The 19,102-nt window shown below is 44.3% G+C and overlaps 1 protein-coding gene across 3 annotated transcripts in view; it reads left to right on the forward strand.

Moving 5' to 3' along the window:
- Positions 1–19,102, forward strand: part of ALPK2 (alpha kinase 2) — a 211,522-nt gene that overhangs the window by 136,270 nt on the left and 56,150 nt on the right. For all 3 annotated transcript variants that reach the window (XM_037805891.1, XM_037805890.1, XM_037805892.1), the window contains 4 exons: positions 1,719–4,965; positions 8,939–9,086; positions 14,576–14,703; positions 14,799–14,834. In XM_037805891.1, coding sequence (XP_037661819.1) covers positions 1,719–4,965; positions 8,939–9,086; positions 14,576–14,703; positions 14,799–14,834 — 3,559 coding nt within the window. The remainder of the gene's footprint in view (positions 1–1,718; positions 4,966–8,938; positions 9,087–14,575; positions 14,704–14,798; positions 14,835–19,102) is intronic.

A 19,102-nucleotide genomic window follows, 5' to 3' on the forward strand; every position in this document is an offset into this window, starting at 1 on the left:
TGATGAGAAAGAGAAAGGGATGTAGAAAGAGAGTAATTTTTTTTTTTAATTTTAATTTTAGAAACAGAGAATGGGAAACAGTGATGTCCCTGCTTATGGTTTAAAATCTCCTTTAAAATAGGGTTGCCTATTTTTGTTTGTTTGTTTATTGAAAAAATTCCAACCCTTCCACGTTTAGAGGTTTAGTGGGTGAAGCTTGGTGTCAACTGCACAGGGCTTGCTCATTTATTCGTTCTTTCAGCAAGTATTTCTAGACCGTCTACTACGTGCTGATTGCAGTAACAGGCACTGGATGTACCATGGAACGGGAGCCCCGTGCAGGCGGGCATTTTGCCCCTCCTGTATCCCCGTTGCCTGGAGTACGGTACCTTGGAGGAATTAAAAAACCTTTGGTGAATCATTGAATGGTCCCAGTCCTCATGGAGTTCACATTATACTATTTCTTCTGGTTCCGTTAGCATTTTTATGCCAATAAAATCTGTGTTAAGTGACCATCCGGAGAGCGTTAAGGAGAACATGAGAGCTGAATCACAGAGGGCAGCAAACCGCCTTCGGGGAGCATGGAAAGGGGTTGTGGTTAAGCTGCAGTCTGGTTTCCCACTGGCACTGATCACAAGGTAGTAAAACTCGAGCCTCACTGTGATTTGTGGAGAGGAGACTCGGGGCTTTGGAATTGCACGTGTCCATGAGCATTGCAGATCTAGGTCTTCATGCCTTGGGGGAGAACAGACTCCACCACCCCTTTCTCAAAGTCCAGTCATCTGTTCCTGCACATCTGAATGTTTCTGCACCAAAGCAGGAGTCCTAGGGGCAAAGGCTGAGTCTCTGGCCAAAAATTAGCAGCAGTTCCCTTCTCCTTGGCTGGGCTTGATTTTATTTTGCTTAAAAATAATTGATGAGCCAAACATTTCAAAAGACAAGAACTGAGAGACTTTGCTGCTTTCACTTTGCTGCTTTCTGGGGCAATATCCAATATCTACAACATTCAGATAATATCAGGATGGGTTCACTCCTCAGAAGGTGAGATTTCTTTTCCTTTTTTTCCCCAATAACCTAAAAAGGTCTCAATCCCCTACTTTTTGGGGGGTGGATTTCCCTGCCATGGGACATCTGCTTCAAAGTGTGGGGAGCATTCCAAGATTTTTATAAGTTTTCCAGGGTCAGAAATGATTGGCAGTGCTGATGGCCAATCATAACTCCATTACTTCATGAGAGGCAGGTTCAAAGGACAGGCCTTCTCTCTTATTTAATAACATTATTAACCAGTAAGCTGCCATAGTCTGGGGACGAAGTTTGCTCATTGCTACTTTGCAAGCACCACATATTTCATTTGTTATAATGATGTAAATTTACCTTTTTGAAAAGATTCACCCAGCTCTTCTGTGACTCAATTGATCACAATCGTTAATGTTCAGTTTGTTATTCCCATCTTTTCTTCTGAGAGGGAGAAAAAAAATCATTAAATGATGATTGTCAGGAGGCAAATGGGGAATTTGACCAAGGGTCCCTGGAATACACAGTTGCCTAAATTTACCGTTCACTAGGAAGTCTCTTAATAGTTAGAGAGTTTGGGATTAATTTTTAGATTCAGTAATTCTAGCTACTCTTCTTGTCCATTATTACACTCATCGAGGATTAACACTCTTGGGGTCACTGTTATGCTCTATTGTGGTCCCTCCCAGGAACAGTTCTATTAATACCGAGTTTCCTCTTCCTAGGTGCAAATTCAGGAAATGGTCAGGGAGAGGCTCTCCCTCAGCCAGATGCCAGCTTTCTCACAGCCTGCAGGGCAGCAGTCTCCATCCACTGGGACCACAATGAGTTCTCGTCCCAATTTAGGCGTGATCCACAAGGAAAATGCACCATTGACCCAAGACCTGGAGGTAGAAAGCTGTACTCAAGGCCCACAGCTTAAAAAAAACCAGGACAGAGAAGACCACACACCTGGAGGTGCCTGGGGAGACCCGAAACTAGAGCCAGGCACCTCACAAGCCAGCCGTGAACACCTGGGCCCCTGTGAACTCTCAGCACACTTTCCCCCGGACGGCAGCGCTGACCTCGGTGAGCCCGAGGCTCTCTCTGTTGCTTCCTCTGAACCCTCAAATACCTTCCTCATTTTGGAAAATGTGTGTGATGCGTCAAGGGGCAGAGAAGCAGCGTGCTTAGTGGAGTATTTTGAAACAGGTGACAAAGGGACATGTTGTAATACCATGGATTCTCCAGTTGGAGCACGAGTTGATACATGTTTGCCTCAAGAAATTTGCTCTGTGGACTTAGAGTTGGCAGAAGGTCGAGGCCAAGTATCTGATTTATGTTCTCCTGATGACGAGACACTGGAAGTTCTTTTGGAAGCACAAGGTTCTGAGCCTCCACAGTCCACAGGCAAAAACAGCAAGGATAGAAAATCGCCCACGTCACCTCTTTTTCTCAGTACTTTTACCTGGAAAATGTCACGAGAGGCCAGTGACGGTGCCACAGGAAAAAATTTAGCAGAGGTGGAGAATTTTGCCTCCACGCTGGCCTGCCTAGTGAAGGCTGATCGGGAGAGGCCAAGCCCCAGCCACTCTGGAGGGTTTGAGGAAAGACAACCTCTTTCTTCTGAGAACAACTCTGATTCACAATTCAAAGCAGCAGGGGTTGAGAGCCCCGGTACCACTGTCAAGGACACCACAGACACACCAGCCAGCCATAGTTCAATCATGACGTTTCTCCAGGAGAAGCCAGCAACATTAACTGATAATTCTGTAAGTCTTCAGGTGACCAAGAAGAGTGTGGTCACATCATCTATTCCCATGGCCACCAAAGTCCACCCAGCCAAGTACCTTGCTGTCTCAATTGCTGAAAATAACTATGCAGATGGCACTGAGGGGAGCTTACCTCAGGCACCAAATGAAGATATTTTCCAATTTCCTTCCAGTGTACAGTTGGGTCATGTTTTATGTGGTTCCCCCACTGAATCCATAAGACAGCTACCTTGCCTGGCACCCAGTGTCCCAGGAATCCATGCCCATGTTCCCCAGCCCACGGAGAAAGAGGGTTTCTGCAGCCCTTCCCCTCTTCAGACTAATAACCTATCTGGAGATAAGAGCCAAACTGTGGACAGAGCAGACAATAGGAGCTTTAAAGAGAATTTCCAAGAAAAAGGATGTGAAACAGAACAGAAGTTCCAGCAGGAAAGCCTGCCTCACCAGGGCTTTCCTTCTGAAGATGATTTCCAAGAAAGCTTGCCCACCACATCTGCTGCACAAGAGGAAATAAACTTGGTGCCCTTGGACCTTTCACCAGAAAACTCCAGGGAGAAGAAAGGGCAGAGCTCAGGCCTGGGGAATAGCAGCTTCATGGTGGCTGAAGCTACAGTGGAAGAAGACAGTGGGGCTCTGAGCAATGTTCCACTTGTCTCTAAAAATCTCCTGGAGGAGTCTAAAGAGAATGGACCAGGACATTGGGAACCAGTCAGAAAGCTGAAGATTCTAACTCTAGAGGCTTCAACTTCAGAAATCTGGCCGCCAAGCCAACTGATGAACTCTGAGTATAAGGAGTCAGAAGCTGTTCCCATAATTCCTAACAGGGTCTGGACCATATCTGAAGTTCTAAAGGCAAAGTCTCCCATGAAGGAGCTGGACTCCTCTGAAACAGCAGCATCACTTAGCAGTCCTCAGTGCAAGACCGTCTCAACGCTTGCTATTAAAAAAGATGTTCATGAAAGTGAAGAACGAGCCAGCAGCACAAGTTGGAGGAGTCTTTCTTCCCAGTATTTGAGTCAACCCAGACTCCTGGAGTCGTCTGTGGATCCCATAGATGGAAAGGAATTGTGTGTCACAGATTCACTATCAGAGGCTTCCACAGCTGGATGGGAGGAAAATGTTAACAATATAAATCAAAACCAGGAGGAAAACCAACTCAAAATGGATCGCTTTGCTTTCTTTAAACAGATTCTGACCTGCCCTAAAATCTTAGAGTCCTCTGTAGATCCTATTGATGAGTGCTCTAGGGCTGAAAAACCAGAGCTTTCTGAGTCCGAGCTGAGGGTCATTAAAGAGGAGAGTACATCAAATGATGGAAACATGGGCCAGAAAGTGGAAGTCTTACCTGCTGTTTTGCAAGTTCCATGTACTGAGGAAAGTGAGAAAACCATTCCAAGTGAAAATAGCATAAACCAAAGCCAAGAAGACAGTGAGAGAGGGGAGGCTGAACAAAGTAAAAATGAGAAAGCAGAATGTATTGTCCCCACTTTACCTCTTTCTAGTTGTCTTGCAATAATGACTCACTCATCTGTTGTAGTTGGTACAAACAACTTTGCAGACCAAATTCATGACATCCCCGATAATGACTTAGTTGAGCCCAGAAGCCATCGGTGTGTATTTCCCGACACAAATGAAAATGAGCATGCTAAACCTATGCCTTCTTCTAGTGGCCTTGCTCTATCACCTTTTGCTTCATCTCCTGAAAGAAACATCTCAAGCCTGTCAATAGGCAATAAAACTGAGAAACCTAAAGTAGAAGAGCCTCAAATTGGGGAAACCAAGCCCCCAAACTCCTCTGGCTTGCCAGCAGTGACTTTGGCATTCACTCCAGGAGAACGTGCTTCAAGGAAAGCTTCTAAATTACTGCAGGACCGGTGTCAAAAGGGCTCCACCCTGGGCAGTGTGAAAAAGTCAAGGGAGGACGAGGAGCCCTTTCACAGGGCAGCCAAAAGTGACTACTTTCCCGGGGCCCTGCCAGGAGTGACTGGGCCAGAGGAGGTCGGGAAGAAGCAAGAATCCTCAGGAACTGGACATTTAGCTGAAGGGGTCAAAAAGAAAATTCTGTCCCGAGTGGCAGCCCTGAGACTGAGATTGGAAGAGAAGGAAAATGCCAGAAAGAACTTGAGCTTTCTTAAAAAGTTTCCTAAACTTGATACATCAGCATCCTACACAGATGAAAAAAAAGACCAAAAAAAGCCACCTTGCATAAGAGAAGAGAAAGGTGAGGCTCTGTTGCTTTCTGTCACTGTTGTGAGATCAAATGTCAAGTGTCCATGTCCTCCAGAGTTTGCAATTAGGCTGGGTGTCCACCTGGTGGATGTCAATGGCCAGGTGGCTTGAGCATTTAGGCCAGTGGTTCTCACACTCGAGCTGCCTCAGTGTCACCTGGATGGCTTGCTGAGCCCCAGATGGCTGGGCCTTGCCCTGAGACTCTGATTCACTGGGTCTGGGGTGGGGCCCAAGAAATGACATTTCTAGCAAATTCTCAGGGGATATTGATACTTCTGGTCTGGGACCACACTTTGAGAACCACTGATCTCGGCTGCCTGTAGGCATGGTTAACTGAGGGAGTGGGATTAAGATGCCTTTCTGTTTAATCATACTTTTAAAAAAACTTAAAGATAAACAAAAGCATTGATCAGGGTCACTAATCAGTATAATTAAATAGACCACACACCCAGCAGCACTTAAAGAAATAAACATTTAGGTATAACTTGGAATTCTCCCCTCAGATCATTCATTTTCATTAAAAATGTCTTAAATTCACAGTAATTTTTCTTCCAAATTTGAGTATAAAGTTTCTGTCCAACCCACCACCCCCTTTGGTTGAGTCTAACAACCTCAGCCCACTTGTGCCTCAAAAACCTTTGCGATTACAGTTGTTTCTGCTTTACCCAGGGAATCATTTCAGCCCTAAATCCTGTTCCATATCCCGATGCCAAAGAAACTTGTCAAAAATTCTAGCTTCTTTTACTTCAGAGCTCTTCTTTCCCTTCCCACGAAGCTTGGAAGGAGCCAGAAGAGAAAGGACGCAGAGCTAGCAGTGTGGCCTGCGTGCAGGGAGAGCCCCAGGGGCCTCTTCAACCCCAAGGCGGTGCCGCCCTCCTCCCAGGCCAAGTCCCCAGACTCTGACTCGGGGGCTGATTATGCCCAGGCCACACCCAACGGGCCCCTAGCCCCTGTGGGATTAGATGCAAAACTGTCTCCTCAAGAGTTTGGGCAGGGTGGGGGGCGGGGATCCAAGCAGATTATTAGTACATAGTTTTAAAACTTATTTAAAGAGAATGAAGCAATGTTTGTACAAGTTCTTAAAAGTGGGTTCAGCCCAATGGGAAACAATCAATTTGGAATTCCCATATTTGATTATTCAAATTACCTGTGGGAAATTGACCATCCAGATAACTATGTGTACTGCAAGTTTTGACTTTAGTTGCAGCACAGCCTCCCCAAGCACCCAAACGCTGCAAAGACCGAAAACACAGCACTCCAGGAGAGGGGTGGTGCTGGTGAAGCAGGTACCTGCCTGGGCAGCCAGCCACATCCTGGGAGGGTCCTTTGAGAGGCAACAGGGTGGAGAGAATCAAAGTCCTTTTCAGGCCAGACCAGCCCAATTTGGCAGTGAAGGATTGTTACCAGTGCCCCCCAAGACATGGAGTCTATTAAGAGGCAAAGATTAGGATTAGGGGACATTTGCAGGTGTTTTGGCCCATGTGGGAGGAGGCTGCAGTGTGGTGGTTTGGAGCCCACCTTGCTTAGTCCCAGTCTGGCCTCTGCCAGTGACCAGGCTGCTTGGGACAAGTGCCTTAGCCTCTGAGTGCCTCGTATTCCTTACCTGTCAAGTGGGTTGTTGGTAATGGATAGAACTCATCTCAGCCATAAACGTGCAAAGTGATTTGAAAGGTGCCTGGCCCAGCATAGCCCTCACAGTTGTTAGCTACTGCTTTATTATTATTACTAAATGAAAAACAAGTCAATTCTATTCTAAGTATTATGCACGTGAAATAAATTAAGAACTTTATTCAGACGCAAGATGGTTATATCTGGGTTGATACCAATTAGTCTTAGAAGAATTCAGGAAAGGTGTGGGACCCCTTTGGTGGGGGAGCAGGCAGAGGACACTCATCTGAGTTACTCTCTTGGGTCAGCAGCCACCTGGGAGTCAGAGGCTGGTTCTGCCCACACCTGGGTTGGGTCTCGACCCTACAGTCCTGTCACAGCTTCCTAGGAGTTCCCACTTGAAGCTAGCCCTTCTCCTCTCTTGTGTGGGGATTTCCCTTGCAAGGAAAGATAGAGAAACAGGTGCCTGGAACATCAGCACCCGCAGCACCCCTTCCTAGCTACTGCCCAGCACCAGGGCACTCACAGACTTAGTAAATCATCTGCCTAACTTGGTAAATGAGGGCTTGGCCACCATTTTCCTCGGTTTAGCAAGAACATGCTATTTTATACGGTGACTTCATTTTCTTGTGATAATGCGGTAAGGGAGAAAGTAAGAAGAATCTGCTGTGTGCACTAATCTTCTGAGTCAAGGCAGAATCTCTTCTGGCAGTTAGCGTTTGGGACTGGAGCTTTTAGAGGGGCCACCTTGAGCAACACCTGCCCCTTGGCACTCATTACCTTCAAATTTTTCATTATGGGTTTCCAACTACTGACGCATTCCTATAAGAGGCTGCTCTACCAACAAGTAGTCGAAAGTGTATGTGGGTGTGTGTTTAGGTTTTTCTCCCAGTGTAAACCACAGCTATTTCACTGTTTAAAAAAAACAAAACGAAACTCTGGCCACCAGGGAGATCCCCAGGCTGAGAAGTTTCTCATTCCTTCTGGTTCTGATGGCTTTTGTGAGACCCAGAAAACCCCGAGTCCCCCTTGCTGCTTCAGCCAGTGGCCTGTTCCCGACTGTGTGTCCCTAGTGTTCTGGGACCCACCTGTCATTCCCACAGGAGACAGATTAAACACCCTTCCGCCCAGAGTCCTGGTGGGCAGGGGTTGGTTAGGGGATAGCAATATGGGAGCGATTGACTCAGATGATTCCAAGAGAAATAAAACACAGTAATCTTTTTTTGACATTCATAGGGTAGCACTACTGAAGCTTTGTATTTCTCAGGGGCCTTCTCTGTCTTTTTCCCTGAGCACTTGGCCAGAATACATGCAGAAAAGAACCCTAGCTACACTCCCGGGCCTGGTTCGAGTCCGTTTGCCTTCATCTCTGTCTCTATCCCACACAAACAGGGGTCCTTTGCAAAGCCCTGAGGGCTTCAACCCAGGCCCCTCATCAGAGCCAGCCCAAAGGCTGCCCATTTTATGCCCCCCCACCCACTAAATTTCTTAACTTTTAGTACTTACCATGGGTTGTGGATGGGGTTGGCCCCAAATCGCCCATGAAGACTGCCACCCCCTAGTGTTAGAAGGGTCCTTGAGGAAATGTGTCCCAGATGAGGAGGCAAGCTTGGTTCAGACGGGACCCAGGGTCTGAGCTGTGTGCCTGAGCACCTCACAGATCTTGGACAGAAGCCAGTAGGCGCAAACGAACCAAAACGGGTTTTGCCATCACTAAGTACTAGACATAGTTTCTCTCTCTTGATTATGCACTTGACTTCCATAATAGCGTTCACATTTAAGTATTGCGCCTTAGCTGCTCTCTGGCTCTCTGGTTGAATAGCCCATTAGCACTTCCTGGGCACAGAATAAGCTTTTAAATATGCATTGCTTTCCAAGTGTCTGGCTGCACCAAGGGGAGATGAGAAGCACATTTAATGCATTGAATGCCCCACAGTAGTGGAATTTGAGGCATCAGAGCAAACAAAGCATCATTATTGATGATTTTTGGTTTGGCTATGGATTATATAATGTTTTGCAATGTTGTACTTTTCTGTGTTACAAAATCTGCAGAGCTATGGTTTGTGATAGACACTATATTTCCAGCAATCTCACTGCCTACCAAATTATTCTGACCACCTGGCCCAGTCTTGCAACCCAGAGAGAGCTTGTGGTATGCCTTCTGGGTGGTAATCCTTGTCTTGTTCGAATGTCTATGCTGCCGCCCAGTGGCTGCCCTGACTAATTAGACATTTGCCCAGGGTGCCAAGTGCTCATCTCTGATAAAAATTATCACCCCTGTCTCTAGGGATGTTGTGTGAATTGAGTGAGATCAAATGCAGCATTATAATACTGACCAGCAAATCTCTTGTTTCTAGCTCCAGTATTACAGAAACGGATCCAAGCTGAGATGTCTCCTGACCATTCTGGAAATATAAAATTAAGTTGCCAGTTTGCAGAAATTCATGAAGATTCTACTATCTGGTGGACAAAAGATTCAAAGTCAATAGCCCAAGTGCAGAGAAGGTGAACTATTTACCCCTGGTTACTTTCTACAGTTATTGTTTATTTGTTTCATAACAATAATTCTAAAAGAAAATAATAGACTATAGGAAGTAAAAAGGATCATTGAAGTAGAGATTCCACATCCGAAGTATCCAAGCATAATAAGTGATGGAAGTTGTCTGGACAGGGAAAGATGGGTTCTTTTTTTGTTGTTTTTTTTTAATTAAATTCAGTTTTATTGAAATACATTCACACACCATACAATCATCCATGATATACAATCCACTGTCCACAGTATGATAACATAGTTATGCGTTCATCACCACAATCTATCTCTGAACATTTTCCTTACATCAGAAAGAACCAGAACAAGAATAAAAAATAAAAGTGAAAAAAGAACACCGAAATCATCCCCCCATCCCACCCCATTTGTCCTTTAGTTTTTATCCCCATTCCTGCATTCATCCATACACTAGATAAAGGGGGTGTGATCCACAAGGTCTTCACAATCACACTGTCACCCCTTGTAATCTACATTATTATATAATTGCCTTCAGGAGTCCAGACTGCTGGGTTGGAGTTTGGTAGTTTCAGGTATTTACTTCTAGCTATTCCAATACATTAAAGCCTAAGAGGTGTTATCTATATAGTGCATAAGAATGTCCACCAGAGTGACCTCTCGACTCCATTTGGAATCTCTCAGCCACTGAAACTACTTCGTCTCATTTTGCATCCCCCTTTTGGTCAAGAAGATACTCTCAGTCCCACGATGCCGGGTCCGCATTCATCCCCGGGAGTCATATTCTGCATTGCCAGGGAGATTTACACCCCTGGGAGTCGGGTCCCACGTAGGGGGGAGGGCAGCGAGTTCACCTGTGGAGATGGCTCAGTTAGAGAGAGAGAGGGCCACATCTGAGCAACAAAGAGGTACTCAGGGGGAGACTCTTAGGCACCATTACATACAACTTTAGACTTTCCTTTGTGGTAATGAGCTTCATAAGGGCAAGTCCCATGCTCAAGGGCTCAGCACATCAAACCGCCAGTCCCAATGTTTGTGACAACATCAACACCAGTCCAGGTGACGATGTCCAACACAGGAAAGATGGGTTCTTGCCCCAACTCTGCCACCACTGAGTTCTATAGCCTATGAAGCCTCTGAAAATTTAGTTATGTTTAAAATAAGATGAACATGTCCAGTGACCTTCTAGTTTGAGGTTCTGTGATCCCAAGGTTAAAGAGCTTTCTTTTGTTTATCTGTGAATTTTGCTTGAGTGTGTTTCTGCTTCATAAATCCCCATTAACCTGAGAAAGGTCAAACAAAGCTAAGAAGGTGAATCAGGAAAAAAGAAACCATGAGGTTACAGGAAAGTAACAGCTGTCAAGGGTGATGAGCAGCTGCCTCTAAGATAAGAAGAACAGTTTATTTGGGGGTTCCCAGGATAGAGGAGAGGAGGGGGAGTGAGAAGCACTGGCAAGAACGTGCCATGTGGAAAATGTCTGGTTCTGGTTTCCTAAAGCACCTGCCTGGCACGATCAAGCTTCATGAGACACACCTGTGGAGGTGTCTCTCATTTAGAAACAAAGCCCCTTGGTTGGTTGGAAACCAGTGTGACTTAATCCTCAGAAGCTTCTTTCTGCTAAAGGAGGTCTCAGTTCAGTTCCCTGTGTCATGGGACGTGGTCCAACCCCTTAATCTTGTCACAAGTAGACAGAAAAAGTGAGGAAATTTGAGAATTTTCTGTTTAACCAAATCAAATATTTCTGCTTGGAACATATGGTCAGAAATCATTTCCCAAATGCAACCCTGAAAGACTCGAGCTATAGCTTCATTTCTATAACAGCACTCCAGGAAAATCTAACTGGATTGTGATTGATATAATAAAGCTGCTTTGCCTAAAACATCATCATTACCCTGCTTGTCTTATGTTTGGCTTAAGAAGGATTATATTAGAGAAGAAATGGTTTAATTTTTAAATCAAGGAGTTTCCCTAGAGCTTTATAAAAAAAGAAGCACTAATTATTCACTTTAAGTACTTTCAGAAACTGTCAGTCAGAAGCAATTAACCAGGGTTTTTTTGCAGCCTTGCTCTAAGCTGCGAATTGGACTTTCATCTATCAGGTCCCTTTTCCATTCAAGGTGTGTTTGCAAAAATGTAACCTCCCTCTGGGGAACGTATGCCTTTAGAAAGCATGCTATTTACTAAAGACACGTGGCCAAAGCTTTTACATTCTTAGTGATGTTCGCATCACTTCTTGGCAAGACTCTCTGGCTTAGGTGTTCCTATTTGCCTTTTCCAGGCTCACTCGACATTATTTGGAAGTCGTAACTGCTTTGTACATTAAGAGATCATTTATTCTATTTCAGGTGGGTTTTCAAATGTTAGCGAATTTCTCTCAAGCCTATTTCCAGTTGAGTGCTTCCTTTTACATGTCCCTCCACAAAATATCTCAGTGGCTTGTCAATGTATAATTTTCAAAAAGTTAAAATCTCTCAAGCAAATATACTGTGAACATGTGCAAAGATCTTCTTCAATTCATTAATTAACGAGGGAACAGGGAGATGGTAATGCTATTCAAAGAAGTATTTGAGAAATGGAGACTTATAGTCAATCAGGCAAAGGAATGGGTAAATAAATTTTCACATGGATACAAAGCTGGTTGATGTTTGACAGGAAATAAACCTTAGAGTTAATCTTTTCTACTACACAGAAGCTTACAAGTTAATAAACAGTGTCACAGTATCTGGGTGGATTCTATTTAGTCAACAGCAAATGAAATGCAAGAGTATTCTCTTATAATAAAATAATCCTTGGACAAGCTTGTTAAACAGTGACATTCAAAGGACATGTCTTTGTCCCCAAGTTTTGGAAGCTTCTCCTCAACAAGCTGAAGTTTGGAAAGTAGATGTTAGAACACTTTTTTGTGGTTGGGGCAAGCCTAATAATACACTCTGAGGAAACCAAGAAGAGAGTGGTAGCTTGTTCCGAGCATTTGTGTAACAGTGTAGTTCTTGACTACATGACAATCTCAGGTTGGCATCCTCTAGTCCCACCTTAGCCATCAATACCTTCTTGGTAATCAAGAACCCACACCTTATGAGTGCCCTGGGCTTTGGAAAGGGCAGTTGTCCACTTGGAGTGAATTGGCTGAGAACTGAGCAGAGTCTTGGGGCATGGGTCGCTGCATTCCTGCTGGGTTACCAATGAATGACGGGCTGGCTGCTGCTGAAGGCAGGTTCTCATTGGGCGGCCAAGGGAAGGACACCTGGGGGACTTACCCCAGACTGGATGGTGTGCAGTGGGTGCTCCCAGGGGCTGGTAATGGAGGGTGGGGTCTTCTCAGGTAAGTCACCAAGCCCAGCGCTGGACCCTCTCCCACCAGCCAATCTAGTTCTTGGCAGTGATGCTCTGACTTTGCTCTGGCAAAGCCTTCTTCTGTGGGTGTCTCCACTGCTAAGCACCCCACCCGTGAAGCCCTTTCTGCATTTGGCCATTTCTTCCAATAAAAGTAAAAAGATTTGTCCCTAACAGGGTAACAGGATGAGAAACTCTTACTCTATTGATTCAAAAATATCCAAGAGCCCTTCTTTCCCCTTTCCATAGTTTATTTTGGTATTTTCTGTTTGTCTATCCTCTCCCAGTCTGGAGGACCTTCAAGGGCAAGGACTGTGCCTTTTTTGTTGCTGTTTGGTAGTGGTTTTTTTTTTTTTAATTGCTGAATACCCTAGTACTGGGCACATAGCACATTCTCAACAAATATTGAACTGAACTATTTGGGACTTAAAGAGGTAGTTTTCTGCTGCTCCTCACACAATGGTCCAAGGCTGCTGACCAGGCCCTTGGCTAAAGGCGTCATCACAGGCTTTGTGTCAGCTACTCCTCATGGCACACCTGAGAGGTAAACTTGCTAGTCCTCATTTTACAGACAAGAACACTGAGGTGAGGGACTAACGTGCCTGAGGCCAGCCTTAGGATGTAGAGCCTCTGACTTCTAAATAATTCCTCTCAGAAGGAAGACTTGGGTGGGAGTGAGCAGCCAGGAGAGGGAAAAGCCTTCAAAATGGGGGGCCAAGTATGAGAATCAGAGTTTCTGGGTTGAAAGGAAGAGGGTCACAGGTCAGTTCTTCTGGGTCAGCCCTTTCAGGTGGCTCTCAGCTGCCCTTTGCAGTGACGGAAACACCGCGCTGATTCCCTGGCTCCCTCTGGAGCTCCCTCGGTAGTTTGCAGCCCCTCCAGGAAACCTTCCTCTGGTAGCTCACGTCCAGCTTTAACCATGCATTCAGAATATGCTCAGAGGCCCCATCAACAAGGGAACGGTTATGATTTAGTGTACCTTGTTTTAAGCAAATGGAACATTCCAGAAAAGCTGTGTATAAATCAGAGATTTGGACACTTTTGTTGTATATGCAAGAGGCGCAAACTCAACATTAGTGGATATTTGTTGTTAAACTCAGAAATGAACCAAATCTGAAATGCACACCGTACACTGAACACCACACACACACACACACACACACACAAACCCCCCCACTGTGGTGAATATTTAAACAAAATTCATTATATGAAATAAAACTAGAACAAAATTTGAACATCATGTTTTTGCTGCAAAGTAAGTTTTTTCTTTGGAATAAAGATCATGGCTCTAACCGTAATTCAAACTATCCTAGACTTAAGGGCAGGAATCATGATTTACTCGGGGAGGTAGTTTAGTAGAGGTAGCTCGGCAGAGGTCAAGGTGGGAGCTCTTTCCTGGCTTTACCCTTATCAGCTGTGTGACTTTCAGTCATTTGCTTAATTTCTCTAGGCCTTAGTTTCCTCAACAGTGAACTGGGAATAGTAATAATACTTGTCTCATTGGGTTGTTCTGAGGACTACATGAAATAGACCTTTCAGTAATTAGCATAGCGCCCAGTACATGTTAAGCACACAATCCTCATTAGCTATCATCATCATCATCATCATGTTTTTGTATTCATGGTGGTGTTGGGAACTTAACAATGCTGGGTGGCTGGCTGGCTGGCTGGATGCTATTCACGAGGGAAATACACTATCTAAAAGAGTTCTCAACCATGAATCTTTATATAAAGCAAAGAACCCCTTTCTTTTGTCCCTTATTATATCTGTGTTTAGGTTTGAGGTTGGAGTTACCAGGTTCCTTCAAGGAGAGGACACCTGGATTAGCAACATAATTGAGGTGACTTCTAAGCAGAAATTTTAACAGTGGCCCCCAGAATTCCCAATTCCAGTTTTTTCTCTGCTAGTGGCAGTCAAACCTCCCTGATGTTTCTGAGTATTAATATTGCATCTTGGAGTGAGGATGTTACATGAAAAGGTAATGATCATCCCTTACAGATAAATTATATAAACAGCTTATCACAATCTTGTCCTCTAGCCAGCTCACTGGCTGAAAACATTCAGGCAGGGAAGCATTAGTTTCTATTCCTTAAGAATATTAGAAAAGCACACCTTTAAAATGAGGATGCTTGTAAATGTTAATGTCCCCCATTGCAGCGCAGGAGACCACTCCACTGTGTCCTTGGCCATCATTCAAGCCAGTCCAAAGGACCAGGGCCTGTATTACTGCTGCATCAAGAACAGCTACGGAAAAGTGACAGCTGAGTTCAACCTCACAGCTGAAGGTAAGCCCCCGCTTTTGAGTCTCAAATGAACTAGCCTCTGCTGGGTCACAGGGTCCATCTGTACTGATGCCATTCTCTTCTTTGTCTTCTTCTAGTTCTCAAACAGCTTGCAAGTCATCAGGATATTAAAGGTAAGCTAGTTCGGCCTGTCAGAGAACGGGCTATTTACTCTGAAGTAGCTCCGGGAGTAAATGGCAGAAGCAATGTGTGGAAGTTGCATCCCCAACAAAGACATGTTCCTCATCTTAATCTGCATTCCTGTGGGTGGGAACTCAACTGTAAACAGGGCCCTTTGAAGTTGTATTCTTAGTGAAGGCAGGGGCCAACTAAACAGGGTGGGCTTTAGTCTGTATCACCGGAGTTGCTTATAAGCAGAAGACATTCGGATGCGGTGGGTCTGAGAGGAGCCGGAAGGCAGCGGGAAAGTGGAAGAGGAGACACAAGCAGAGAGAGATGGCCACGCGACTGGAGGCAGAGACGCAAGCCAAGGGACCCAGGGAGTGTGAAAAGCCAGCACCAGAACGCTACCTACTTCAGGGAGAAAGCATGGCCTTGCTGATGCCTTAATCTTGGACTTCTGGCCTTCCAATGAGAGCCAGTAACTTCCTCCTGGTTGTGAAGGCAGCCAGAGTGTGGCATTTGTCATAGCAGCCCGGCAAGCCAAGACACGACAGTCCATGGACTCTTATAACGATGCAGAAGAGAGCTCAGGAATGAAGGGAGGAACAAAGGGCAACTTAAGAGTCATTTCAACCTGATTTTAAGGTCCATGCTTCCTATCGAAATTTCATTAGGCTATGAATAGCCAGAAGTGTGTTATTTATGAAGGAGATTAGATAGTGTAGGTGCTGTGAACATGTAGAGGGGGTTTGGAGCTAGACTTTTTCCTGTAAGTTCTTGCATCCAGCCCTTCTGTATGGGGTTTTCAGCCTCTGCCACTTATACAGCATGTTTTGTTTCTTCAATTTACATTTCAGTTTGACTAGCTGAGCAGATTCCCAAAGAGAACCAGGTTTCTAGAAGAACTCCATTCATTTGCATCTTAATGGAAATGAAAAGATGGGATTTGGTGCCTTCCTTTGGCACATATGCACATCCGATAAGAAACAGCCCAGCAGCTGCTTCTGAGTTCTTAGGCAGCCTGGGGCACCCACTAAAGACAGCTCAGTGGAGCCAGTGCTTGCCCTGTGTATTAATTTCCACGGCTACTGTAACAAGTTACCACAGACAGGTGCCTTGCAATAACAGAATTTTGTTCTCTCACAGTTCTGGAGGCTAGAAGTCCACACAGAGCGGGGAAGGGATGCCCACCATCAGCTCTCGGGACCCCACACCCCACTGCCACCCATCTTGTCTGAGGCTACCACAACTTTTAGCCCGGGGTGGGACCCTGGGTCAGTTTTAGGAGAGAGATGAATAAAATTCTGATGAATAAATTGATTTAGAATCTTAAAGACTTCACTGTGCTGATTTTAAAAGCAAACAAAACCCTTGAAAAGGCGCAGAAATCTGTGTGAAAACAGGATACTAAAGTAATGTCGGTACGTTAAAGGCAGGAAACTCGGATGATGACTTAGAAATGGTCTAGGAAATACTGTGATATTTACTCAAAATAAACTTTAATACAAACTTTTCACAAACCCATTCAGATGCTGAGTATATGTCCTTAGTGTGTAATATATTTGTGATACAATTTTAAATCCTTCTCCCCATTTCTGCCTCTACTTCCCCCAAAGCTAAAATATTCAAAAGAATCCCCTTCCATCTTATACTCCAGCAAACAAAACAACTCTCAGAAGGAGAAGGGGTCCTCGGTTTCCTCAGCTTCTCAGCACTGATTGCTGCTTATACCCCAGGTATTTGCTATCACCCTATTAATTCAGATTTGTATAAACTCATTTCTCAAGATTATTACCATTCAGGAATTAAGCCCAGTGGGATAAACCACTAGCTTCCTGGTGGAAATGGTGCTGCTCTCACAGCCATGTAACTCCAAACCCAGAATTGGGATCTAGAACCCGATGACATCACCTCGCATTCATGTCCTGACCCCTCCGTGACTGGATGGTCACAGTTTCAGTGGCTCACCAGGCTGGGGAGGTGATACCTGGCCCCTCCCTACCCTTGCACCTTCAGAGGGGGGTGCTAAAAATTACTTCCTTATTACCATTTTTATTTGGAGGAGTCTTTTTCCCTGAGCATTTAATGAATTTAATTCTCTATAGGAGAAACATGTTTTACAAGCCGGTCTCTAATTAAAAAAACTAATAAAACTAAGCTCATGGGGAAGCCCAAGACGAATGATAGGCCAAATAAAACACAAGCTAGCCTAACTTAAGGTTATTGGGATTGCCTTTCTCCACCCCAAAGTGGTTTTTGCAATCAGTGGCTGCAGGAACCCACGGTTTCTCTGTGCACTTCTTTTCAGGATTTGGCTTGCACAACTTATGGGTGTAGCAAAGAACCATAGTGAGGTGTGTTGATATACCAACTCTCATTTGAATATCTCTGGTTGATCCCAGTGAGTCTTTGCTGGTTTGTTTGTCATGGTGTCACCCCCCTCTCAAACACCTGAGGTATCTTGTTGCTTAAGTCTTAGCAATGGTGGACCCTGCAAAGCTTCAAAGAAAATTAAACCTTCTGCACTACTCTTAAACTTGAACTTCCCAAATTCTGTCTTTCCTGGACTTCCCGTCAGGTACACAGCATGCCTGTTACCCTGCTCACTCTTACCAAGGAGAAATTGACCTAAATAACCAATCCTTGCTACCAGAACTCCACTTTAAGAGAGGTCCATGTTCTAAGCAAGATGGCATGCTCACTAAGGTGATGTCTCAGCCATCACTATGAAAGGTATTTTTGGACAGGAGGGGCTTGCAGAATTTCTACAATATGGCAAGCTGTATAACTGCTCCTACAGCAGGGGAAGGCCCAGTGCATGAGATTCAGTTTGGAAAGTTCCCTTGAAAACTCCAACTCTTCCACCATAGGACTTTCAAGAGAGAAAGAAAAGTCCTAAGATGTATTTTTTGTTGTTGTTCATGGCTTAACCTTTGTTAAGTAGACACATTAGTTACACATTATAGATAGGATTGTTAATTATACCATCTACAGCACTATACAAAATTTTTCCCTTTTTATTTCTAAGCATATAGTCTGTGACAACTTTTACCTTTAATTACCTTTGATGAGTTTTAAAGCTTAAAGTGTGAAAAAATTTTACTTTTAAGAGCAATTGAATTTTATATTCTTTCTGGATTTTGAAGGAAAACAAGATGTGACAAATATGGCTTGTTTTTAATGGACTTTGATGTATACACATAAAACGTTTCCTATATTCTTTAAGTGTTGCCAGGGGTTGTCTTAGTTTCCCAGCTGCTAAAGCAAATACCATATAATGGGGTGGCTTAAACAACAGGAATTTTCTGGCTCAGTTTTGAGGCTAGAAGAAGTCCAAAATTGAGGTATCAGCAAGGTAATGCTTTTTCCCCAAAGACTGTGTCATTCTGGAGCTGGCTGCCCGTGATCCTTGGGCTCCTGGCTTTTCTGTCATATGGCAATGCATATGGTGATGTCTTCTCCTTTCTCCTCTGGGTTCCTTTGACTACTGGCTTCTTGTGGCTTTCTCTCTATATTTCTCTGTTTATAAAGGACCCCAGTAATCCAGATTAAAGCCCAACCTTATTCAGTTGGGCCTCACCTTAACTGAAGTAACATCTTCAAGAGAACCTATTTTACTGCGGGTCCACACCCACCAGAATGCAGACCAAGAACATGTCCAAATTGGAGTCCACAATTCAATCCACTGTAGGGGTTAAACAGTTAAAATAAAATTATGCAACTAGAGATGAGAAGGTTGAGGTTATATTAAAAGTATTCCCTCTCTATTCTCTCACCTGATTTTATTTTAACTCTTTATAAGAGTATACTCCTCCATAAATTGAAATATTTTTTTCTTGTTCTATTACTTGGATTGAAATCTGCAATGCAGCTATCTTCTTAAAATTTTCTGAGAAAATGCCCCAGTTGTCCACTTGTTTTCCTGTTTCTCCTTCCCAGTTCCTCTCTCTAGAGACTCAGGACAGTTGACACCACACAAGTCCTTGCTAGCCTTTCTGAAAACCCTTGGGGCACCTTTCTAAAAACCCTCTTTCCCTTGGCAGCCACCTTCTAGCTGTTCACCTCTCTTTCCGTTTGAGAATCTCCCCACCCACTCTCTTTCTTCCTTTCTGGCAATAATGAGGTCTAGACATTAATCATTCCCCTTAAGGAGTTTCAGGCTCCTTACAGTTTTAATGGTTAGCATCAGTCATAGACTGCATGCTTTTAAGGCTCAAGATTTTAAAGGACTTTAAGAAGAAGATAAAAAAATATTTTCTAAATAGAAATGTGAAGTAGA

Source organism: Choloepus didactylus, chromosome 16 (assembly GCF_015220235.1).
Source record: "Choloepus didactylus isolate mChoDid1 chromosome 16, mChoDid1.pri, whole genome shotgun sequence".
In the NCBI taxonomy this organism is placed as follows: domain Eukaryota; kingdom Metazoa; phylum Chordata; class Mammalia; order Pilosa; family Megalonychidae; genus Choloepus; species Choloepus didactylus.